Source organism: Microcebus murinus, chromosome 26 (assembly GCF_040939455.1).
Source record: "Microcebus murinus isolate Inina chromosome 26, M.murinus_Inina_mat1.0, whole genome shotgun sequence".
In the NCBI taxonomy this organism is placed as follows: domain Eukaryota; kingdom Metazoa; phylum Chordata; class Mammalia; order Primates; family Cheirogaleidae; genus Microcebus; species Microcebus murinus.
In genome coordinates this window covers 6,285,160-6,312,424 of record NC_134129.1, presented here as the reverse complement: position 1 = coordinate 6,312,424, position 27,265 = coordinate 6,285,160, and the positions used below count along the sequence as shown (strand labels likewise).

Here is a 27,265-nt window from a genome sequence, read left to right as displayed (position 1 = left end):
TTATAGACATGTCCTAAATATATATTCTTTATTTTTTTTTTAATATTTTTATTCCTATTTATTTTATTAATCTAATTTTAACTTAAACACTGACTAATTTCAGTGGCTATTCCAGACTGGTGGAAGCTTGTACCTCATAAATAGTTGGTAAATATTTATCTATTCAATGAAAGAATGTGTCATAAAGTAGTAGACAATACTAAACCATTTGCAAAACAAAAATTACTTTTAGTAGAGAGTTTTCCTGGAGATGAATTGCTTCATCAATGACAGGAGGAGAAATGAGATTCAGCATTTACCTATAGAATCAAGATACTATTACAAATTTTTTACTTAAACATCACTAAAGGATGATTCTCTCCTTCTCTTTTCTTCTTGGCTTCTCCCTAACCCTAATGCTTCCAATTCAAAGAATTTAACTTTGGTCAGACTACCCCAGCAAGACTTCCAAACAGGTTCACTGCAGTGCAGGAAAATCCAGCCTTGGAGAAACCTCTGACACACAAACAAAAGAAAAACAAACGTGACCTCACCCTTGAGGTGTTTATGCCAATGCAAAGATGAGCAGTGACACAAAGCTACCTGTTCAGCAGGTCAGTGCAGAAAACCTTTCAAGGAGTCAAAGCATTTTTGAAAATTGTCATCTTTTTAATCCCTCCCCTACCTTCATGTAAATGCAAAGTGGTTCATTATCAAGACTGCCTCCTTGGTTGTGTTTCTTCAGCAGAATGGAAGGAACTCTTCTTGCTCTTTTCAACATCAGCTATTTTCTTTCAATGTTACAATAATTTACCAAGATACGTCTTCAGGTCCTTTCCCCTTAGATCTCCTAGCGTGTGTTCTTTTTTTCTGGAGATTTTCAAATGCATTATTTAACCAAATGTTGGCACTCAGCGATTCAGGGATGAGGGATAAATGGATTTCTTTCTGCCACAGGAAGGACCACAAGATGTGACAGTCCCTTAAAAGGGCTTGTTCAGCATCGTGGTTCAGAGGGTGGGTTCTGCAGCCATCCATCCTGAGTTCTTACCCTTGCTCCCCCGCTAGGAACCTTTAGCAATCATTCAAGCTCTTTGTGCTTCAGCTTCATCCTTAGTAAAATGGGGATAATAATACACACTGTCTCAGTCTGTTTGGTGTTGCCATAAAGGAATGCCTGAGGCTGGGTAAAAATTATAAAGGAAAAAAGGCTTATTTGGCTCATGGTTCTGCAGGCCATACAAGGAGCATGGCACCAGCATCTGCTTGGTTTCTGCTGAGGTCTCAGGCTGCTTCCACTCGTGGTGGAATGCAAAGTGAGGCTGGCGTGTGCAGAGATCACATGGTGAGAGGAGGTATGCTGGGCCCGTTTTAACAATGAGCTCTCCTGGGAACTAATAGAGTGAAAACTCGCCCCCTGGTAAGGGCATTAATTTATTGGATCATTGGATCTACCCCCATCTTCCCCCCAAACACCTCCCATTAGGCACGACTTTCAACATTGGGAATCAAATTTCAATATGAAGTTTGGAAGGGACAAATATCCAAACCATAGCATCCACCTTGTGGGATTATTACAAAGACTAAATGAATTAGTATATGCAAGAGCATTTGAAACAGTAGCTGAAACATGTGACTTAGGAGTTTGGGTTATTTTATTACCATTATTATCCAGGGTGTACTAAAAAGAAAATCTAATTTTTAAAAAATAGCTGAGAGAAGATAGCAAGGAGTTTGTAGGTAGATGGAGTGGAGTGAGCTGGAGGATGGTGGACATGTTGCTCATGGAAGAAACAGAGCTGGGAACTGGCCCCCAGGACTCAGAACCTGAGTGGCAGCACTAGACACAAACTACTCGTGAGCTAGGGAGCAGCTGGGCAGCCTAGCAAAGCTCTGTTTATCTCCGCAGAATGTTCCAGCAGAAAAAGGATTTTCCAAGCTTGAGAGAGAAGACACACCAGAGCCTGTACTATATCTAAGCATTGAAACACCACACTTTTAGAAGTAGAGTTTATGTGGTGAGCACATTTTGAAGTGTCCATGAGGAAAGAATTATTAGGAAAGAATGGGTATGGGAAAACTAAAACAAGATAGGTTAATCACCAGTTGAGGTTTTACTTCATTTCCTAGGGAAGACAGAATAACTCTGGAAGAAAGTTGTTGTCATGCAAATACCAGGGAATAGTAGTGTTGTCATTCATAATAATAGTGGCTTAGTAGAGATGATGATGATCATTCTAATTGTACCACCAGGTACAATGAGACTTTCATAAAATAGGTGATGTTGGCAGAAATACTAAAAGTTGTGTAAGAGAGGTTAAATGAGGTTTGTGCTTTCTTTTATGTTTTGTGTTCTGACAAGCTGTGTGTCTAGTTTCTGTAATCCCACATTATACAAATAAGGAAGACATAATGTTTCTTAAATGGAAAGTTGATTGATGTCATAGTTAAAATATGATTACAATAACTGATACCACAGTAGATAAGAATTCAGAAGGGAATAATCAAGGTCAGAGAGTGCTATCCTTCAAAGCTCTGCTCACTGATGCAAATTTATATGGTAGAATTTAGTAAGAAACTATTCCTTGAAGAAAAATTCAGAATATTGAGATAATTAACATGTGATGAGAATCAAAAAGAATGCATATGCCATTGACTTGGGCTATTTATTGAAGATAGCGTGATTGGCCCAAGCAGTTCCTCCCATCCATTTTTGTTAATAAGGCTTTAAGGATTTTTTAAAAAAAATTGGTACATTTTCCTGCTTTCTTACTAATGTTTTCAATTAAGCATAGTTTGTTCTGAATCATCCCTCTTCCAGCTGTTACTGACAATGAATTTTGACACCCACAAGAAAACTGGGCTTATTGTGAAAGTTGAATTGTACAAAAATGTATTATTTGCAAATCTTTTCGAAAGAACAAGTCCTGCTGTCACTGTATCTAAGCGTTGGGAAATAGTATTTATTTAAAAAATAAAATTTGAAGTTTGAAAAGAAAATCAACTAAGGTCTGCCTTGAGTCAAAAAGAACTATTGAAAGAACTATTTGAAACTGCTGGAGAAGTCAAGTAAGTGCCAAAAAGGAAAAATAATGATAGCTCTTGAATTTGAGAGCTTTGGTGAATAGCATTTATGGGAGCTGTTACATTGAATAAAAACACACTTTTGAGCCTGCAGAGCATTTTGGTCTCTTCCTTCCTGTCTTTCTTTTTTTCTTTCCTTTTCTCCCTTTCCTTCCTTTGTTTTTTTAAACAGCTTTTTAAAGATGTGATTCACATACCATACACTTCACCAGTTTAAACCACCAATTCATTGGTTTTCAAGATACTCATAAAGTTGTGCAACCATCACCACAATGTGCCTTTTTAACATTTCATCACCCCATATAGAAATCCTATATTCATTATAGTCACTGTCCATTTCCCTCTACACCAAGCAAACCAGAAATCTTTTCTTTCTCTATGGAGTTGCTTATTCTGCACATTTCACATAGATTTATGCAATATGTGGTGTTTTATGCTAGCTTCTTTCACTTAGCATTGTGCTCTCAAAATTCATCCAGGTTATGGCATGTGTCAAGCCTTCATTTTTTTGTTAAACAATATTCCAATTTATAGATGTACCACACTTTATCCATTCATCAGCTGATAGACATTTGGGTTGCTTCTACTTCTTGGCTAATATGAATACTGATGCTAACAACATGTATTTGCAAGTTTTTAGATACATGTTTTTGCTTCTTTTCCACATATATCTCAGAGTGAAATTTCTGGGTCATAGGATAACTCTGTTTAACTTATAGAGGAAATGCTAGCCTTTTCCAAAGTGACTATATCATTTTACATTCTCATCAACAATGTATAAATGTTATAATTTCTCAAGATTCCTACTAATCTCTTCTTTTTTTCTTTTCTGTCCCATAGTGGGTTTTATTCCTTTTTTCATCTTCCTATCTGGGTTTTTTTTTTTGAGGGGGGGAGGGGTGGCCTTATCCTCATTACATCATTCTCTTTCTGCCTTGGTATAGTCATTTCTTCTTCCAGTCTTCCTTTACTTCTTAATCATATGTTTTACAACAAAAATAGGTAGTAATAAAATTATCCACACTTCTCCAGATTATCTATTTTCTGGATCTTGAAATCATACGATGTCTCTCTCTCTCCTAAGAGATTCTTCACCTGATTAACCTACCTCTGAATTGTCTTTCTGTTTGTTCCTCTATTTGAACTTCTGTAACACCACCATACCTCACACCTTCAATGTATTTCATCTGGACAATCATAGTAACCATTAAAAGATCTCTTTATCTCCAGATAAATTCCCCTCCAATAGATCGTACAATGCTGTTGCCAGAATTATCTTTAAAAATACAGTTCTGATGATGTGATTTGCTAGTTCAAAAATCCTCAGATATTTCTCATTACATAGACTGTAAACTCTTTCAGCTAACCATTCATTCATTCAATTAAGAAATATTTATAGAGATCCCACTATGTGCTAAAAACTGATTTTTTTTTTTTTTTTTTTTTTAACCATGAAGGGATCCCTGCTATCAGGAAGCTCATAGGCAGGTGGAGGGAGATGAAACTGAACGACTCAAAGAATGAGTTTTGACTTGTGAAGGTAAAACACACTAATGAGTAACTAGACATTGAGTAGGGTATGGGGTGGGATGAAAGTCATAGGGGTTGCATAATTGGGTGGCAGGAGTTGTCCCTGAAGAAACACCATTGGGCTGAGAGGTAAATCATGTGCAAACACCTTCAAGAAGATCTGGGGAAAGAGAAACCAGGTGGCAGCAAGTTCTGAGAACTGGAACAAGAGTGAGCTTGTTGAGTTTCTGGAGGAAATGAGGCCAGTGTGGCTAGATTGCATTGAGTTTCAGGAAGGGTGGAGAAGGTTAACCAGAGAGACAGAAAAGGATCATCTTTGGGGAAGCTTCTATTCATATCTTTTGCCCACTTTTTAATAGGGTTGTTTGGTTTTTTTCTTGATGATTTGCTCGAGTTCTTTGTTAATTCTGGTTATCAGCCCTTCATCGGATGTGTAGGTACTACGAACACTATTTGGGTGATGGGCACATCTTTAGCCAGGACTTTGAGCATTACAAAAGTGAACCATGTAACCAAAAACATTTGTAGCCCCTTAATATTTTGAAATTAATAAAAGAGAGACAGACAAGGATCAAATTATGACGTTTCTGGAAGCTATGGCGAGGTATTAGGGTTATAGGAATCCACTGGACAGCTCTCAATGTGCAAGGGACATGATTATCATAATTTATATTTCTAAAAGAAAGTCCTTTCATTTGCTGAATACAACTGACTTTTGCACTCTTAATGTGTAGTACTTCCCTCACATGTGCTATACTGTTCCTTACATTCACCCACCTCTGTGTTTTGCTCTCAACACCTCCTCTACCTACAATGCCCTCTCTACCTCCTTTCCCCAGCTGCCAGCATTTTTATTTCTGGAGAGTATTTCATGTGCTTCTCTACACCTTCTCCTTCCTTTAAGAGCCAGTTCCTTTCACAACTGTCCCACTCAGTCAGCATCTGTCTTAAAGTTGCCTACACTGTCTTGTTGCTGCCTATTTTATTGTACCAGTCATGCTCCATTTTCTGTTTATTTGTGCCAATGACTTTGCACTTCTCCCTACTTTCACTGCCTACTCCTGTAGTCACGCTCTATATCTTGTCATTACCAGTAGCTACAATTTCTTCATAATCTAAATTTTAATTACCCAACTCTGTAACTACCACCACCCATCCTTCCAGCTTATTGCCTCAGTAGCTGACTTCAGTCCATCTGCGACCAATAATTAATCCGTGGACCCTGAAAGCTTTTCACTGGTTCCCATCATTCTCATGCCACGTTCTCTCCTCCCTGTCATCAGTCCCACAGCCCCTCATGTGCTCCTTCCTGGCATGCACCCTCAGGCCTGTAACCCTCCCTCACTTTGTCACGAACACCTACCACAACCAAAGCCCCGATTAAATACAACACTCTACCTACTTGGTACTTAAATAAATTAAAATATGCAAATCATTTTAGGACCATTAACCTCAGGTTGGCTCTCAGTGCTTCCTGGCCTTTATGCTAATTTAATTACTTTCTCTTTCTCCTAATGGGAGGAATAGTTAATTATTTCATAGTTTCTCTTTTCAAATCTGATACCTCCTGCTTCATCCTCACCCTCAGCTGATGACCTTGATTTCATTGCACTGAGAAAGTATTAATAGAAATAATCAGAACGAAAAAAAATAATGGATGAATGTATTAAACAATGAATAGATTTTAAAAATAAAAAAAGAAATCGGAACAGAACATCCACAAGCTCCCACCAACACACCTGCAACTGTGCTGTGTTTTTCTTACATCTCATTTTTGTGCCCATGTTCTTTGCTTTTCCTCTTGTTACTACAGTAATGTTTAGTATGCTGCTTGGCTCAAAGTGGGCCATAAATTCTGGTTCATCCATTGAACTTACATTGCTCTGTTTTCAGCAGAGAACATGCAATGTAAGTGAAGGGGGGTGTAGGATAGGGAGTGAGAAGATTGAGTTCTACTCTTATCTTCCCATAATTGGTCTGAATCACTTTGAAAGGGGGAAGTCAAGAGTTAAAATAATTATGTAGATAATTAAGAGGAAAAACTCTGTGTTCTCTTAATTGCCCAGATGGTTTTTGGATATTCCACTGATCTGTACAATCTTGTCTGTATGTGACCTATTCCATATTAAAAACATTCTCTAGTTTGCTGTTGTCTCATCGTAAACAAGAATGAGGCTGATAGTTGCTTATTTAGTGCTTACATAATTCTCCCCCTCAGCTTTATTAAAGTATAATTGAAAAATTGTAAACAGTTAAGGTGTTTAACATGATGGTTGATATATGTACACGTTGTGAAATGATTACAACAACCAATTTAATTTGTCACCTTACATAGCTACCATTTTGTGTAAGTTCTGAGAACATTTAATATCTACTCTTAGCAAATTTCAACTATACGATAAAGTATCATTAACCATAGTTACCATGCTATACGTTAGATTTACTGGGTTGCATCTTAATGCATGTCTTAAGCACTACCAGGTGTCAGACATTTAAGAAAGATTTGAAGACAAAATAATTTTATGCATTGATGGGTTTCTGGGAATAGAAATATCCTTTTATATTTCACCTCTTCCAGCCAATTCTGAATATCTTACATTGTTGAACAGAAAATAAGTATAATATTTCTCCCATGTTGCTTTTTTCTAAAGAGTTTAGTCACAGCAGCGTCACCAGCTCTCTGAAGAGAGGTAGGATGTGTGCTGGGAAGGGCCTGGGCTTTTTTCAGACAGAATTCCTTGGAACTCATGATTTATGTGACCTCACCTCACTTACCCGGGCCCAAGTCTATTAATCTATAAGATGGAGATGATCCCTACAGAGGCATTATGAGGCAAAAAGAGATAGGAAGTGCTCACTCAATGTTAGCTATTATCAGACTTGATTACAGAAGTGGCTGTGGCTAATTGATCCTGCTGAGCAAAAGTGGTTATTTTTAAAAGTGTAAACTAGGGGTGCGGAAATGGTGGCCCTCTAGGTCCGTACGTGTGGCCTTTCAACTGAATCTAAATTTTACAGAACAAATCCTTTTATTTTTATGAATACATTTGTTTGTCTTTTATATTTTTATTTTATTTTTAAAATGAAGAACATATTTAAAATGCCAAAGGATAAAATAAGTTTCAGCAAAGTAATCCTCCCAGATTGACCGACACCATTAGAACATTAGTAAGTCATCAGGACTAAATCGATGGCGGCTTCGCTCACGATTTCATTCTAACTTCTCCCATCTGACTGGCACCACTACCACACAAGCATAGTTACTGAGAGTTTATGGGGGGTCAAGTACACCAGTTATCAGCTTTTGACAATGGTGCACTGTGTTTCTGTTTGAAGTGCAATTTGTGAGTAATTGCACAGCTCCGCAGCATTTTTTAATCCTGTCTGCTAAATAGTCTATCACATCAAAGAAGAGCAAGAGAACGCTGAAGGAAGAAAACAGATGTCTTAATGAGGATTGGGAATTGCAAGATTATCTCATGTCTGCTAAAGATAAGATGATTTTCTTGCTTCGTGATAGTGTAATATCAAAATCAAGGAAATTCAATGCTCGTCTGCATTATAATACTCATCAGGACCAAAAATATTTTAAGTGAGAAAGGCATAAAAAGTTGTATTGCAGAAATTCAAAGATGAAAAGCAAAGACAATTCTTTTAAGCACCAATAAGAACTGGAAATATTGCCACTGAAGCGACTTATGAAGTAGCTTATGTACTTGGGGAAAAAAGGGAAGCCCATCAGTAATGAATAAATTGTGAAAGAATGAGTTGTCAAAGTTGTAGGATGCTTAGACCTTATAACTTTTAAAAGTACAAACAACTGCCTCTTTCAATGAGAACTATTACTGATCAACAGCATGGACTAGCCTTCAACTTAAGAGAATAACTTTATGGATTATTTCAAAAGTATTGTATAACTGCATCTAAAGCAATTGATATATTAATCGCTTTGGATGAATCAACTGATAATACTGACTTGGCACAGGTTTTATACCTCATTCAGGTCATAACAGAAGATTTTCTTTGCTACAAAGAGTTACTTGCTTTGGGCAGTCTTGAGAACAGAATACAAGGAATAGATATCGTCAACAACGTTCAAGATAAATGTCACGAAGTTGGATTGAATTTGGTAAATTTAGTAAGTGTATGTACGGATGATGTGCCTTCCATGATAGGAAAACATAAGGGGATTATTGCACAGATAAAAAGTATTAACAGATACAGATGCGCTCATTTCTTTTCATTGTATCTTGCATCAGCAAAATCTCTCTGCTAAAGATACTATTTTAAGTGACACCTTGCAATGAGTTATAAGTATTGTTAACTATATTTGTGCAAATGCAACATGGTATCATCAGTTTCATAACAAGCTAGAGCTGAGCAATGAGATATTCAGTGTGGATTTGCCATATCATTCTAAAGTGCCTTAGCTATTGCAGGGACAGGTGTTAGCCAAAATTTTATATCTGCAAGAGCAGATAGTTAAATTTTATGAAGAAAAGAATCAGTGACATGAATTCGTGAAAGTAGATTTCTACAGGAATGCAGCATTTCTGTGTGATATCATGTCAAATCAAAATGACTTGAATATTTCTTTGCGAGGTAAAACTAAATATATATATGATATGTAGCAAAAAAGCCAAGCATTAAAAAGAAAAAACTTTTTTTCAAAACACTTCTTCAAAAGGAAATTTTGGATAAACATTTTCCCCAGTTAGCAATGTCATTGATGAGCAGGAGATATATGCAAATCATTTGAAGAATATGCAGCTGTTATAGACCAGTTAATTGGAGAATGCAATGAAAGGTTCACTGACTTTGAGAATCATGACATCACTCTCAAATTAGCATTTCAGCCTCAGTTATCAACACACATAAAGAACTACAGATGGAATCGATTGAGCAAATGACATTTTAAAGTCATTATTTGATGCCAAGGAAGAGCCAATTGAAATACAGAAAAATGCAGTAGAATATCCATGCCTTCAGCAACATGCCTGAAAAATGCTTTCTTGCTTTTCAACCACTTATTGCTGTGACTCTGCATTCTCCTACCTAACCCGAATCATGACTGCCCTTCAGGTCACAGGTGACCGACACCCATCTAGAGGATCAACTGAAACTGTGAACCTCCCTGCTGCAACCAAATATTCAAATGCTTCCCAACAAAAAGCAGACGCAGCAAAGTCATTAAAAGGTTAAGTTTAAAATTAAATAGTTTTCGTTTTTTGAAATTAAGTACATAGCAGTTAGATTTTTATAAAATAATATGCATTTTTGAGTATATCTAGTGGAAGTTTCTTGAATTCAGTCTTCTTGGATTACAGCTAAATTCGGCCTTCCAGCATGACAAGTTTCCCTGCCCTTGGTGTGAGCAGTTGGTAACTGCTGTTACTAACGCAGTCTGGCCACTGCATAGAAGTGACGCCCTTTTGGAGGTTCCTGTCAACACTGTAACCAATGGCTCTCTGTCCAGATAATTCTCTTTCCCTATTTTCCTATTAGTCAGCCTTGCATTTTGGTGGCAAAATGCCTGTCAGAGGATGACTGTATTAGCTCAGCTAAATATAAATGGCATTTGCATATATCTGATAAACTATCTTTTTTTTTTAATTTCAGCATATTATGGGGGTACAAATGTTAAGGTTATGTATATTGCCCATCGTCCCCCCACCTGCCGGACACCCAATAAATGTTATTCCTATATGTCCACTTAAGTGTTGATCCGTTAATACCAATTTGCTGGTGAGTACATGTGGTGCTGGTTTTTCCATTCTTGAGATACAACTGGGAGTTCTTTCTGCCTGTTTTGGATACATTTGCACATGGTAAGCAGAGCCTTGTGAGGGTAGTTTTAGAGAGTCTTGAGACCCATAAAGAGGTAGGGAGTTGTCCTTTCCTCGGGCTTGCCCCACCTTATTCCAACTAGGTTTGGGAGAACAAAAGGTGACGTGTAAGGGTTGAAGCACAGGTCACCCTAGTAATGATAATGATGGCGATGATGATTAATAGCTTTCATTTACATAGCATCTTATGGTTATAAAGAGCTTTCACATACTTGATCCACCCAACATCTATGTGAGGTTCATATGGTAAATTTATTATGCACATTTTAAAAATTGAGGCTACGGAGGCTAGAGATTTTCCCAAGAACATAAAAGTAGTAATTAGTTGAACCCACCTAAATTCTCTCTTGTATTAACACTTTCCTCTATATGGTGTTCTAATACCTCTATACAGGTTCTAATCTAGAATTTGCATAGCAATGACCAATGGAGCACATTAGAAAAACAGAAGCTTGAGAATAGGGAGTAAATTTTGCTGAGCAGAATACTACTAAGAAAATAATTTATTTTCATCCATGATCCAGTAGGTTTGGAAGAGCCCCAAGACTCATAAAATACGCATGGCTGCAATTAATAGCTTCTAGTACTATGTGTGGTAGCCATGACAACCCAGGCTCACAGTGAAGCTACCTGGCAGACCAGGTGGGAGAGGCATGCCTGGTGTGTCAAGATACACCACCAACTGTTTGGGCTGTGCAGACCGGGAAATAATTATTCCTCTTGCAGAGACCTAAAACCCTTTGATGAGGAGAGTCATTTGCCTACAAGGAGGACACAATGAACCACTCTGTTGGGTGTGTTCCCAGATACCTAAATAGGAATCCAAGTCAAAACCATATAGTAAACCCTAAAAAAAAGTGAACCGGTCATGTGTTCCACAGGTGCCTCTAGGCACAAGGGTCATGATAGAACCATACTTTAACACGCTCAACTCTATTCTCAATGGCCCTTTCACTGGATCCATTAGCAATGAAAACCTTCCACTTAATCTTTGGTCTCATCGTGTCTCTAGAGATAAACAGGTTCAAAGAGGTCTTGTCTCTTGGGTCTGGTCTAATAACACATAACTATTAATAGGAGGAGTTTTGACTCAACGGTAGGTGTTCTGACTCCATCGGCAGTGTTTCTTGCACGCTGTTTGCTCTAAACTGCTATTCGTTTCCTAAAGAACATTTCAGTAATCTGAATTGTAATTTATTAGTTATTATCAAAGAGCCTGAATTGCAAGAATTACAGAGGATTTTATTTGTATAAACCGGAAAGATCTGGCAAATTCAGGTAATCACCATCAAAGGAATATTTAATTGTAATAATTATAAAAACAAGACTTAAAAATAGTCATTTGTAGACTTTTTCTCCATCTCACCTGAGATATATTTTTATGATTGCTGAAGAATATAAATATCTCCTGTAACTAACCATAAAATGAGTACTTGTTTTAAAAAGAAGGGCTTTTGATTTGCATTTGTCTTTAGTACTTCAACCTGGTCAAAAACAAAACACCTATTACGTGAACCAAGGTTCCCTCCTACATTGTTAGTCTAACAACCACGATGTACAACAGCCTTCCTCTACTTCTTAGTTACCGTTAAGATCACACCCAAGTGCTCCATTTGAAGTGTTTATTTTCTGTCCTGCTTAGAATTAATTGCTCTTCTTTATTTTTAAATTGACAAATAATATTGTATATTTTTATTGTGTACAATATAATGTTTTGAAGTACATATAATATGTGGAATCATTAAAGCTAGCTAATTAACAGATTACCTCACATAATTAACATGTTTGTGTAAGAACATATATCCTCTCCTTTTATATATATATTTTAAAGTTTAAAACATATTGGTCCAAAGTTATACATTATTTTTTTTCTTTTCCTTCATTATATTATGGGGGTACAGATATTGTTAGGGTTACATATATTGCCCCTGCCACCCCTCCCCCCCACTGTGCCAGAGCCTCAAGCGTGTCCAAACCCCAGGTGGTGCGCACCACACCCATTATGTAAGTATACCCCCTTCCTTTCCTCCCCCCACCTGCCTACCACTTGATAAAACTTTTTTTTTGACATTTTGGTTACATTGTATCTTTGGCTATCCATAAGAAGGGTTAGAGGTATTCCCTTACATTATATTAAGAATTGGCATCATGAGCAGTTGTGTGGTTTTATGATTTTTTTTAATTATTTCAAAGTATCATGGGGTACAAATGTTTTTGGTTACATGCTCGAGTCAGGGTTAAACATGTGCCCATCACCCAGATAGTGTTCATTGTATACATTTGGTAGGTTTTTGCCCATCCAGTCCTGCCCCTTGCCCTGCTTGATTTCTTTTGAGATTTACTTCCCTCTGTGCATATGTGGTCATCAGTTAGTTCCAATTTAATAGTGAGTACATATGATTTTTGTTTTACCAATCTTTAGATACTTCACTTAGGATAATGGTTTCCATTTCCACCCAAATTGTTACAAAAAGCCTTAGTCCATCCTTCTTCATGGCTGAGTAGTATTCCGTACCATACATATACCACATTTTGTTAATCCACTCATGAATTTATGGGCACTTGGGTTGATGCCACATCTTTGCAATTGTGAATTGTGCTGTGATAAACAATTGTGCTGTGATAAATGTGGTAAACATTTGAATGTAGGTGTCTTTTTAATGAAATGACTTATTTTCCTTTGGCCAACTACCACTTTGGCCTACTACCCACTAGTGGGATTGCTGGATCAAATGGTAGGTTGACTTTTAGTTCTTTGAGGAATCTCCATACTGTTTTCCATAGTGGTTGTACTAATTTGCATTCCTAACACTAGTGTGTAAGTGTTCCGTTCTCTCTGCATCCATGCCAGCATCTCAGCATCACTGTGTTGCCCAGGCTAGAGTGAGTGCCATGGCGTCAGCCTAGCTCACAGCAACCTCACACTCCTGGACTCAAGCGATCCTCTTGCCTCAGCCTCCCAAGTAGCTGGGACTACAGGCATGCGCCACCATGCCCGGCTAATTCATATATATACACACATATATATGTGTGTGTGTGTGTGTGTGTGTGAGTATATGTTTAGTTGGCCAATTAATTTGTTTCTATTTATAGTAGAGACGGGGGTCTCACTCTTGCTCAGGCTGATTTCGAACTCCTGACCTTGAGCAATCTGCCCGCCTCTGCCTCCCAGAGTGCTAGGATTACAGGCGTGAGCCACCATGCCTGGCCTATCCACTTTTTAATGGAGTTGTTTGTTTTTTCCTTGCTAATTTGTTTAGGTTCTTTATAGATTCTGGTTACTAGGCCTTATTGGATGTATAGTTTGCGAATGTTTTCTCCCATTCTGTAGGTTGTCTATTTGCTCTGTTGATTATTTCGTTAGCTGTGCAGAATCTTTTTAATTTAATCAAGTCTCCTTTATTTTTGTTGTAGCTGTGATTGCCATTGGGGTCCTCTTTATAAATTCTTTGCTTAGGCCAATATGTAGAAGAGTTTTTCCAACATTTTCTCTATAATTCTTATTGTTTCATGCCTTACATTTAAGTCCTTTATCCATCTTGAATTAATTTTTGTGAGTGGTGAGAGAGATGGATCCTGTTTCATTCTTCTGCATGTGGCCATCAAATTTTCCCAGCACCATTTAGTGAATAGGGCTTCTTTTTCCCAGCATATATTGTCTGTTTTGTCAAAGATCAGTTGGCTATATGTGGATGGTTTTATATCTGGGTTTTCTGTTCTGTCCCTTTGGTCTATGTCTCTGTATTTGTGCCAATATCATGCTGTGTTGGTTACTATAGCCTTATAGTTTTAGTTTGAAGTCTGGTAATGTGATGCCTCCTGATTTGTTCCTTTTGCTTAAGATTGTTTTAGCTATTCAGGGTCTTTTCTGGTCAGGGACCAGAATGGGGGTCCTTCCAGGTATGGGTTTTTTATTGTATTGGTCTAGGTACTAGGTTCCAAGGCAAAGTCCTATGCTTACTTCCCTCTTCCTTCCCCAAGTGGCAAGTATCTTCTGCATATAACACTGCCTGGGGTTGCGAGAAGAATGGCATAGGCAACCCTGTGGCCCTAACGGGTCCTGTAGCACCTGAAGCCTACTGCCAGTGTGCATTCATGATACCTGTGCTTAACATTAACTCAATTCCAACTTGTATTATATTTGTTGCTCACTTATTGTTTTCTCTCTTTCCCTTACTAGAGACCATGTTTCCTTTAACCCTCCATAATGTATCAATTTACAAGTCATGTCTTGGTAGTATTTGAGTACATTTCTGTTGCCGTTGTAGAAATAAAACAGCACTGAACTTGTCTTACTGTTATGTAGATTCTTGGTCAGGTTAAGGAATATTCTCCGTATTTCCTCATTATGACCCTTGTGTATGAGCCTGAAATTTTCTATTTGATTCATTCTGAAGATCAAGACTGCATTTTTACTCAGTCAATACCTAGAAAATTCGTATGACTAATAAATTGAGAAAAAAAGAACATAGCCTGTGTTATGATTTTGTGAAGCAAGATTGTGGACAGAATAATGGGTCATAGTATTTTCAGGCTACAAACTGCTCTTTTATAAGTCTATAAAATAATTATTGTATATTCCTTACTCCTACAAGGATGATTGAAATATTATGATTTTGGCTTATTTGCCATCATATTTATGAATGACAGACAAAAATGACATGCAGGCAAAGCTCATCAAGACAAATACTAAATAAGTTGACTAGCGAAAGAAACTCAATATCATACGTTTTGTTTATCAAATTTTCATAAATAGAATGAAAGACAAATGGCAAATTACAAGTGTGACATAAGGTAGAATAGTTTGCCAACACAAATAAAAATACATTAAATATTCATTCCTTTTAATCTAGCAACTTTACTATTTAAAAGGATTACTGAGTTTCTACTAATGCTAGGTACTGCTAGTCTTTGATATCATAACACTAAACAAGCCAGGTACTATGCTAGATCTTCATTGTGTTTTAGTATGTGGAATATGGTAGGTGATTAAGAATTTTTTCAATTGAAAGAATAGGAAGAGAAAAGGGCCCAGAAAAGACTTCTAAAAAGAACTCACATTTAAGGAACAGAGAAAGAATGCAGAAGCTTGAAAACCAGAGATAATAAGGAAGAAATAAAGAGAAGTATAGTATGATAACAATGAATAAAAAAGAGTATTCAAGGAGGGATTGACTCGTAGTGTCAAATGCCATTGAGAACTCAAATATGAGAAAATTTAGATTATCCACAGTTAAGCAATGGGGAATCATTGGTGTTCATGGTAGGAAAAGGAGCAGAGTGTAGTGGGCTCATAAATCAAATGTCCATAAGTTGGAAGAAAAATGAGAAGGGAGGAAATGGGACAGTGAGTATCAATATTTTTTCATGAGTTTGTGGATGGAAAGAGAGAGACAAGGCATCAAGGTATGTGGAGTTGGAGTGTTTTTATTTTCTTGTGGATGGGACAGTTTTATGTGTATATGCAATGGTGTAAACTAATCAGTAGATAGTTTGAGGTTGGGAGGAGGATTGAGTTCAGAGCATATATTTGAATCATAGATTCTATTAGGATCCCTGTATGAAATTACCTTTCGTGTAGGTCAAAAGTGGTCATATACTGACATTTTTGCATGGTTCAACCTAACAGAATGGGAAACTTGGACACAGTGTAGGCATCGTCTTGAGAGTATGAATAGATCCAAGTAGGTTTGTTGGCTTGGTATCAGGAAGTTTAAGGAATTCTCATCTAATTCATTGATCACATTATGTCTTCGAAGTGGTAGAAAGATGAGAGGGCAAACTGGAAATTCCAGGAAGCTGAAGTTAGAATAGTCATCATGGAAAATAGACTAAGGTGTTATAGCAGAAATGGTGGGCAGAATTAAGGGCTTGAGTGAAGAGGCACCTCTTGAACATTTGTGAGGTTTTTTGTAGCATTCCCCAGTGGTCTTGGAAGAAGTAAGCCATTTTCGGAGAGTTACGCTTTACCTAGAATTTAGCCAATATGAATGACAAAAGAGATATGGGGCAGATAATTTTAGTGAGATTTAAGACCTCATTAAAAACTTTGTATAAATCATACTAAAGATCAGAAGAGAAGCAAAAATGAGTTTCTGTGTGTGCATGATCACATGTGTGTGGATGCTAGGAGTGGCAGCCGATGGATACTAAGAATTTAAAGATTAAAAGAGTCAGTGAAATAAAAGCAACCCGATTCCTTAGAACTAAGGCTGTTCAAAGTTATGATTCAGATAGAGTGATTCTAAGTCATCACAATATCCAGGATATGGATATAAGAGTAGTATTTGAAGAGAAGATTATAGAGATAAGAAGAGCAAGGAAATAAATGACTAGGATGTTGAACATCGACCACAAAAGGACTTATGCTACCTAGGGAAAATGTGGAACTTGAAGTTCATGTTTCTCTCAGAATATGGGAAAATGAGAAACCCTTACATGATGGGGCATAAAAAGTGCTGTGTCCTAAGGAAAGAACTATATTTCAACCATCCAGGGGTATAGGGAATAGTTAGTGACAAAAGAAATTGAGGATGTAGATTAATCATTAACCATGAGATGACATTTCAAGACTTGTAAAAGAGTGCAGAAAAGAATTAATCCTAAGGAAACAATTTTGAATATGTACAATAATTAGCTGAAGGGATGTTCATTATTACAGATAATAGTGCTTGCAGTACATTAATAAGTGCAATACTGACTTCTTACGTGTGTTGATTTTACCAAGAAAAGTTTTTTAAAAGTTAAAGAACATGTTTAAAGATTGTCATGACATTTTCCTATAAAATACATAATAAATTAATAAAGATATGTTTGTGTCTTTTTATGTCTTATTTACAAACATGTGACTTAAAAAGAAAATATCAACGTATATATGTATATGAGGTCTGTCTAGAAAGTATCCAGCCATTCTTAATAGAATATGTTCATATTACACAGCTGAATATTTTCTGGACAGACCTCGTATAGGTGTACATACGTGTGTGTGTGTGTGTGTGTATACGTTTAATTGCATTTTTAAACTTGGAATTATGCTACTTCAGAGATATTAATTATTCAGTTTTGGGGCCATCTGTCATCTTACGGTTTTCCCGTATCTAGGCCTAGACCTACACTAACAGTGTTCAGCTTGTAGAGCCCAAAACACTATCTCTGAAGATAAAGGAAGTCTCTCATTTAAATGACAAATTTGGTTTCCAAATTATAATCATCAGACTTTGTTTTCTGCATCTGTTTTCGCTTGAAAAAGTCCTTTTATGCTTACTCTTATGAAACCAAAACTTGATTTTAATATGTGGGAAATATCCTAAAATCCACTGATGAAAGTAACTGCGTGAAAAGCAACTCTAAAATTTTTGTGTGAGGCAGAGAGAAATGTAAAATTACACAGAACCTCATTTTAGGAATGAGATAATCTGAGGAATCTATTTCATAGTTACTCATTTGTAGAAAAAAATTAAGGACTAAATACTATAAGTGTATTTACACTTATTTACATCACTATAAAATTTAAATACAGAGTGGCTTCCTAGAAAAGTAAACAAAATAGTTCTGTGAAAAAGGGGTGTTTAAAGATGGTAGGAATTCCATCTGAGTCAAATGAGAAGATCTGAACAACCAGAGCTGATAGTTGTTGGCTGGAAATTAGTTGGTCCAAAATAAATCTGAAGAACAATTAGACAGTTAACTAACACGTATGCACCAAGCATTCTACTAGGTACTGGCATGAACAACAAAGTAAAAAGTATATTTTCTTCAGATTGCTCACAGGTGGCAAAAACTAATAAAGATGTATTTGTGTATCCCAAATGGAGAAAACCCTCTGAGAGTTAATTACACTGAGGCGCTGGTTATCAATGGGCAGAGTGCAGGTGGCTCTCCAACACCTCGCCCACACGTCCTGACACACTCGCCCTCTGAGCCACAAAGCCAAGGGAAACCAAACTCAGCACTGCAAAAATATATACAGCACTGAATAGAGAATGGTAGTGTGGAACTTTAAAAGATGTTGGATCTGGAGAGTGACTTTAATAAAGGTCTTGAAAATGGGAGGTAACAGGAATGCAGACACTTGAATGGTCTCTTGGACTACTGATCAGATGCAGATCTTTTGCTTTTCCCAGATTTTTATTTTAGTCTATTTTCCCTGTTTCTCTCCTTTTATGTCACTCTTTTGTCTATTTACCTTTCTGGTGTATTTCTTTTGTATTTAACCAGCTAATAATACAGAATTGACAATTCACATAGCCTTAAAAGAAATTTAAACTGTATGTTTTTCACTGTTATGCCTCTAAGGCCAACAATGGTGCCTGGAACATAATATTTGAATAAATGCATGGCTACTAAAGTTATTAAAGAGCAACAAAATGGATTAATTGAATTATTTTTCTTGGTATGGCATCACCAACTTTTCCCTTAGAGATTGGAGATCCCTTTAAGTAAAAATAATAATTATAATCCTTTTATTACCATCCATTTAAAAAATAAATGTTAATGCATGCCAGTTCTATAATAAGGTCAATTAAGTGTGAAAAGTTTTTTTGTTTTTTGTTTTGCCTTTCAACAACCTCACCCTTAACTTGTGGCTGTAAGTAAGTAGGTGGAAAGGGAAGACTTTGAATGATTGTAAAACATTAAATCTATTATGGGGAGTGTGGTCTAGAAATCTTTGTGTTTAATCGAATTTTATATATACAAAATCCAATTATTACCAATGAAGAAAAAAGTTCAATTCTGGCTGAACACTGCTAGAAAAAGCACTCATAATTCCCTCATTCTCTTGAGTAATTTTTACTAACTGACCTCATAATTATAGATGATGAATTAATGTTCAATAATGTCAAAAATGTAAAAAATGTAGAAGAGACCAGACAGGAAAATGAGTGCTAAAAATATTCAGATTTATTTTCTATAAACTTCCTTCCAATCTATTAATATTCAAAAATATTTGCACCGTTTATTTGCTTCCTATTTTTATATTATGTACAAATTGTTTTTATATTCTTTGATTTTTTTTTATTTTAAAAGGTAAAGAATTTCTTAAAGGATATTAAAATTCATATTCATTTTTTGAGTTTTAGTTATATTTATCTTTTGTACAGTGAGGGTTACAATACAGCATTTCCTATACAACTTGGATATTTCCTCTTTTCTATGTGTCAATTAAATGAATAATTTAGAAAGATCACAAATAGCATTATATATTCTAAACTCTGGACTGAGGATGAGAAATACTTTCATCCTTGTCCCATTCTACTCCTACAAATTTAGATAATCCACCTGGAGCTCTTTGTTTTTCCTCCCTCTCTGTGATTATCTCATTCTCACATTAAACTTTCCAATTAATATTCAATGTGTGAGACTTTTCAAATATTAAATATAAAATCATTAGCCTGGTTTCCTGAAATAAAGAGTATTAACATTACTTTGTTATTACATTCTCCAACAAAAGTAGAGGAAAAAAAATAGATTCCCAATCCAATTTGCATTAGATTCCACAAATCTGAAGCAAATCTTTCAAACATGAAATAAAATTAAACTTACGGATACATCATGTGCTGCTGAGAACACAAACTCCTCCACCTCCTTGCTTCTTTGTGATTTCTGGTCAAATGAGTAGTATCCTGGGCATTCTTTCAAGACTTGAAAGCTGACTAAAGTGAGAATACTTAAGGATTTGAAAGAAACTAGTTTAACAAGTTGGGATGGGTAAACTTTAACCAATAATGTGTATTGAGGTGAAGAATCGCTTGATAAGTCTGGTGCAGGAAGTAAGAATTTCCTGGTTCTGGCTCATTAAAATTAAGTGAGAAACAATACTGAGTACCAAACCGAAGCAACACCCTCTGATACTTTGGGAAGTTTTGTATTTGCCTTTCAAGAGGTGGCACTCTCCGTTCTGAGTCAGTGCCAGTCTGGTGTCAGGCCCTGCCCTTCATCTCTTCCAGAGGCAAGCCTTGAAAGATCAGAGGTTTTCCTAAAATCTTTGATAGCCCTTGACTTGCTTTTCTTAGGGCAACAGTCTGGGTGCTCATTATGTCTGCCCCAGAAATTCATTTGCGTCTACTCTAGAGGAAAATCCAACTTTAGGAAAACTAAAATTTATTTTGAGCCAACTATTTTAAAGGGCTTCACCAAATGATCATCTCCTCTCTGCGTGCTTGTTTTTTAGCTATTCCATCATCTGCCTTCTTTGACTTAGCTGAGTATTTTTTCTCTGTCTAGTCCTTTTTTCCCCCCCATTGAATCTTTGCCCCATATTCCTAAAATGTTTTTCCTTTTTAACTGTCAAAATATTAAGGGAGTACAAATGTTTTTGTTATATGGATACACTATATAATTCTGAACTCTGGGCTTTCTTACCCATGACCAGGACAGTGTTCATTGTACCCGACGGGTAAGTCTTTATCCCTCACCCACCTCATTCTCCCCTTTTGTAGTTTCTAATGTCCTTTATGTCTTCTGGTATCCATGTGTACCCACCATTTAGCTCTCACTCATTAGTGAGAACATGTGGTGTTTTTTCCATTCCTGAGATAACTCAGTTAGGATAATGGTCTCCAGTTCCATCCAAGTTGCTTCAAATGGCATTATTTCCTTCCTTTTATGGCTGAGTGTAGTACTCCAGACTACTGTTGTCTCTGTGTGTGTGTGTGTGTGTATCAAATTTTCTTTATCCATTCATGAATTGATGGACATTAGATTGATTTCATATCTTTGCAATTATGAATTATGCTGTGATAAACATTCAAGTGCAGGTGTCTTTTGGATAAAATCCCATTTTTTCCTTTGGGTAGATACTTAGTAGTGGGATTGCTGGATCAAAATGGTAAGTCTATGTTTAGCTCTTTGCGGAATCTCCATAGTGCTATCTTGTTGTGGTTTTAATTTGCATTTCTCTGATTGGTGATATTGAACATTTTATCATATGTTTGTTGGCCATTTCTCTATCTTCATTTGAAAATAATTCTGTTCCTATCTTTTGTCTGATTTTTGATAGAGTTGTTTTATTCTTGCTGTTTTGTTTGAGTTCTTTGTAGATTCTGGAAATTAGTCCTTTTTCAGATTGAGGATATTTTCTCCCATTTCATAGGTTGCCTGTTTATTCTGTTGATTATTGCCTTTGCTGTGCTGAAGCTTTTTAGTTTAATTCTCATTCATTTATTTTTGCAGCTGCTATATTTGTCTAGGGGCGGGGGGGTCTTTGTCATAAATTTTTTGCCTAGGCATATGTCTAGAAGAGATTTTCCTATATTTCTAAAATTTTTGTGGCTTCATGCCTCACATTTAAGTATTTAATCCATCTTGAATTAATTTTTGTATAAGGCAAGACATATAAAAACATAAAAATATATTAAAAACATATTAAAAAATAACCCCATTAAAAAGTGGACAAAATACATGAACAGATTTTTCTCAAGATATAGAAATGGGCAACAAACATATGTAAAAATATTCAATATCACTAATTATCAAGGAAATGCAAATTAAAACTACAATGAGATACCACCTTACCCCTGTCAGAATGGCTATTATTAAAAAGTAAAAAAATAAAAATAAAAAATAGATGTTGGTGCAGTCACGGCAAAACAAGAATGCTTATGCACTGTTGGTAGGAATGTAAACTAGTACAATTGCTATGGAAAACAGTATGGAGATTCCTCAGAAAGCTAAAAGTAGATCCATTTGATCCAGCAATCCCACTATTGGGTATCTACTTAAAGGAAAAGAGGTCATTTTATCAAAAAGACACCTGCATTTGAATGTTTATCACAGCACAATTCACAATTGTAAAATATGGAACCAACATAAATGCCCATCAACTGATGAGTGGATAAAGATAATGTGGCATGTATATATGACGAAGTACTACTCAGCCATAAAAGGAATGAAATAATGTCATTTGTAGCAACTTGGGTAGAATTGGAGACCATTATCCTAAGTGAAGTATCTCAAAAATAGAAAGACAAATACCATGTTCTCACTTATAAGTGGGGCTAAACAAGAGATTTATATGGTCATAAAAAGGTGTAATAGACATTGGAAACTAAGAAGAGGGCAGGGGGTGGGGGATCAAAATCTACCTACCTGGTATTGTGTACACTACTCTGGTTATGGGTACATTGAAAGCCTAGACTTTAACATGATACAATTCATCCATATAACAAAAAATACTTGTATCCCCTACCTTTTCTGAAATAAAAAAAAGAAAAAGAAATAGCATGGATGTTTCTCAAATATAATATTAAGCAGAAAAAGCCAGATATAAATTATTTAAAATATTAGGTATGAGAAAACATAACTAACTATACTTTAAAACCATTTGATTTTATAGTTCTAATGGGTGAACTTTATGACATGTAAATTATATCTCAGTAAAGCTATTAAAGGAGTAAAAAATTTAAATTTAAAAAACAAAATAAGGTAAGAAAATGGAAAGAAGATACTCAAAGAGGTGATAAACTACTGAGAAAGGTGAAGAAGAGAGCAGAGTCCGTCAGTTTATAGGTTTGTAGTGTGGTGGTGAAGGGCTCAGGTTCTGAAGATAGTCTGTCCTTCATTCCTTTTTGCCTCCTCCTTTTTTTCTTTAGTAGAATGCTGAAAATGTTTACAGCCTGATTGGAAGAAATCAGGAGAGAGAGAGAGTTGACCCAAGATCTGGTGCCAAACAGGAGTCACTAAAAAATAGTGACTCTGATTTCTGAGAGAAAGCACTTTGGTGAGACAGAAAGGAAGCAAACAAACAATAATACAAACTCTTATTAGTATAAAAATGAGGTTGGGGAAATCTTGGATTATATCTCTGTCCTTTATTTTCTGTGTGGTTAGAACCAAAGTGAGTGGGGAGAGCTTGGCTTGAATACTGGTATTGGGGTGAGTGTTGCCATGTTGGAACAACATGAAAATGTTTTTAAAAGAAAGTAAAAGAATCATCTGGGTCATCAATGGTAAAACTGAAATGAGATAGTCTAAATTTCTAATGGTATTAATATGTATGGTTGAATGAATTCTCTTTAACTCTGCTCACTTCTTCCAGACATAGAACCACTGAGTTCTGGGATTAATCCAGAACTGGGAGTGTCCTGGTTTGGTAGGCTGTAAGCTAAGGACTAGGGAACTGACCATAATGGTGGAAAACCAGTTTATATGATCGACAGTGAAGTCTAACAGGTTTTTATGGAAGCAAGTGTGGTTTTGAAGAGTTAGACATACTATGATATATGGATACTCTGAGAGATTTACTAAATTGGAACATAAGATTTCTAGAGTGCAATAGAAGTTAAAGTCATTTGGATTCATAAGCTCAAAGAATTAAGGATAGGTGTGGACCATCCATTTGGATGTTGAAATTGACCACAATGAAGACAGGAGTTGGGTGGAGAGGTCTATTTTGAACCAGGTTCCTAGTAGCTCAATATACCTGAGAAGTGATTAAGAGGTTGGCAGCAATTAGGAGAGGCAATGTATGGTAAGTATAGCTAGAGGAATGAGCTTCAAGGAAATATAGTTTTATACTAGTGTGTAGTAGAAATTGTTGGAAGACTACACAAGGGTTTGAAAGCTTATCGTTGGGAATTGGAAGAATTCTGACTTAGTATTAAAGCCAGGGAGAAAGAGCAATCAATTGAGAGGGCTAAAATGATATTTTAGATAGTGACATCCGACTTTAGTAAGATAATGAGGGAGCATTCTATAAAGAGGTTGAAAGTACAAAAAGGGAGCAAGGAAGACTCAGTGGAACCAGCTGGGAAAGAGGGCAGTAAACAGGTATTAAACCAGTGGGGGAGAAACGAAGAGCCGTATGAAGTCAAGAGAAAGAAATAACACACATTATGGGAAAGAAGCAATGTAGAGGAGGATTCATTTAGTGCAGAGCTAGAGGCTCATGGAGTGGGAAAGGGCAGTGTGCCATACTTCAGAGTTCCTGATCTCAGGTGGAGAAATATATAGTTTTATACATGCTATTATGTCAGTTTGTGAAATATGTGTTCATATATATACAAGGATTAGGAGACAAAAATTTAAAATAGTTGTAAGTTGCTACAGTTGTGCTCTTTCCCTCAATAAGTATTTAATTTTTTTCAAAGGGGGTAAATTAATCACCCATTTACTTTAAAAATCACCTTTATTCTGAATACTTTTTTTTTCTTCTATGAAACTTTTTTATCAAGCACCTGTGGCTTAGTATTTGCCTTTCCAATGGGTTCTTCTTTTTTTATTCTCGGATTCTGTTTTTTTCTCTCCACTTTTATTTATTTCAGCATATTATGGGGGTACAAAAGTTTAAGTTACATATATTGCCTTTGCCCTACTCAAAGGAAAAAAGACATTCTATAAAAGACATCTGCACTAGAATGTTTATAGCAGCATAATTCTCCTCTCCACTTTTAAGTTCTCCTTTTCCTCATACTGCATCTCAACTTGTTCATTCAACCTTCTAATCTCCATTCCCTAAAGATCACTTGTAGAATGAACATTAGTGGGTTTAAAAAATTATTGTAAGAATTCAGAAATCCCCATGTAGATCTAAACAGGTTCAAGGTTTAGCAGAAGATACTTGAATATAGACAAAGGGTAGTTATTGAAACCACTGGAATGGCAATCTTATGTGTTTATGAAATTTCTCCTTCTGGAAATATTTGAAGAGGCAGCATATAAACATCTTCCATGGATGTGACCTGGGTTTGAGAATGGAAAGAAAAGAAATATCAAACAGGATGATCTCATCTCCGAGCCAACATTTTAAAATAACAGCGGGGAACACAGGTTCTAACAGTAGACTGAAAATAAAACTTCACAGGAAATCTGACATCTGGTTAGCATATTCACTTTTGCATAGTTCTGTGACTTAAAGAAACTTTAATAATTCAGAATATAGACTGCTGTGGTTAGGATAGTATTTATCCCCACCAAACTCATATAAATTTGATCCCCAGTGTGGCAGTATTGGGAGATGGCGCCTCGTGGGGAGGTATTTGGATCATGAGCGTGGCTCCCTCAGGAATGGCTTGGTGCTGTTCTCTTGGTAGTGAGTTCTTGCTCCTTCGAGATGGGATTAGTTCTCATGGGAATAGATTAGCTCCTGGGAGAGCAGGTTGTTATAAAGTGAGGTTCCTCCTCTTGTTTGCCCTCTTGGCACATGTCAGCTTCCCCTCTGACCATCTACCATGTTTTGACCCAGCACAAGAGCCCTCACCAGAAGTCAAATAGATGTGAAGCCATGGCCCTGTGAACTTCCCAGCCTGCAGAACGGTGAGCTAAAGAAAATCCTTTTCTTTATAAACTGCCCAGTCTTGAGTATGCAGTTATAGCAACACAACATGAAATAAGACATAGAATAAAATATTTCTTGGTTAAATGCTGATCCTGGAATGTTTTTGGTATTTTCCAGTGTCAGCTAAATAATAGCATTAAAAGTGCTCCAAGTAGATTGATGAGAGAGTCCTTGGACATGCTATAGTAAAATATTCTTTGGATAAAATAAATTTGGATTATATTTATTCTTAAAGCTATCAAGTTAACAGTTAATTTTATTTGGCTGCTATTTTTTTTTCAATAAATATTAACCACAGAAGCTATATTGTATGTTTCTCATGAGAAAATATTAAATATAATTTCAACCAAACAGCAGTATCTGTAAAATAACAAAACACTATTGAAAAACAAAGTTAACACTCTATAAAAACTTCTTTACAATTTTAACAAGTGTGTGGCATTTCCTGTGTTGAAATAAATTTGCAATGATCTGCATTCTCTGACTTTTAGACTTTATTATTCAACAAGAAAGCCACACAATGAGGAAGATAGGTTAATATTCCATTTGACTACTTGAAGACAGTGGACCAAAGGTGTATTTCTTTCAATTGTGTGAAATGATTACATTTTCCTCCTTTTTTAATAGTCATAGTTAAAACGTTTAGGCAAGGAAAATATTGGAACCTGTAAAAGAATGTTCATTGTAAGCATTTACAAAAGCAGCTTAATCAAAACTTTTTAAATTTTCTGCATTTTAGTGGACTTCTGTAGCTTTGTTAATAAAACACATTCTCTAATGAGGCATTTAAAGAGAAAAAGACAAACATTTGGTATTTTAATGAGGTTCAAAATCTTTTGCTGTTCCTCATATCAAAGTATGATATGGATTTTTTATTTGTACCATATCGAGGCTTTAAATTGCTTCATAAAGTTTAGTGTGGAGGGTAAGAAAAGGATGGCAACGTAGACGTGCCTACATTAAATTCATTCTGCATTTCTTTATGAATAGTTGAATATAGTTTTCGGGTGGATTGTTGTCTTAATGGTAAAACTGGTTTGGTATAATCACATACTATGCTGAATACCACATGGGTTTAGCTTACCTCACATGTTCTTTTGCAGGGAGAAACTGGTTTGGAAATAGTCATTTTAATTTCAGTGATTTCTCAGTCTGCAATGAAAACTGGCTGCTAAACATGCATAACTCAGGTAAGAGTAGTAGAGAATAGTAGAAAAAAGACTAGACTGGATACTAGAGCACCTGGATTCTGTTCCTATACTGGCTATAACTCGTGGTATAACCTCATAAAAATTCACTTGGCATTGCTTTCATATCAGTCAAAAAAGGAGGTTGATAATCTCTAAGGTACTTCCCAGCTCTAACAGTTATAATTCTAGCATGAATTTCAGACACTTGTAACAAATTTTTCATTTCCATGATTGCATGAAGCAATGCCTCATGCAATCATGGAAATGAAACAAAGAAAAAAGCTTATTCAATGAAAAGGCTAGATATTCCTATTAATATATTTTTATTATTTATTGAATCACACAGATTTCATTAAGAGATA

General features: G+C 36.1%; 1 protein-coding gene across 1 annotated transcript in view; it reads right to left on the bottom strand.

The window, feature by feature from the left end:
- LOC105869308 (transmembrane protease serine 11G-like) overlaps nt 1-20,081 on the bottom strand; it is a 41,602-nt gene extending 21,521 nt beyond the window's left edge. The window contains exon 1 of the mRNA XM_012760999.2: nt 19,983-20,081. Within this exon, the coding sequence (XP_012616453.1) occupies nt 19,983-19,993 (11 nt within the window). The 5' untranslated portion in view covers nt 19,994-20,081. The remainder of the gene's footprint in view (nt 1-19,982) is intronic.
- Between the last annotated feature and the right edge of the window lie 7,184 nt (nt 20,082-27,265).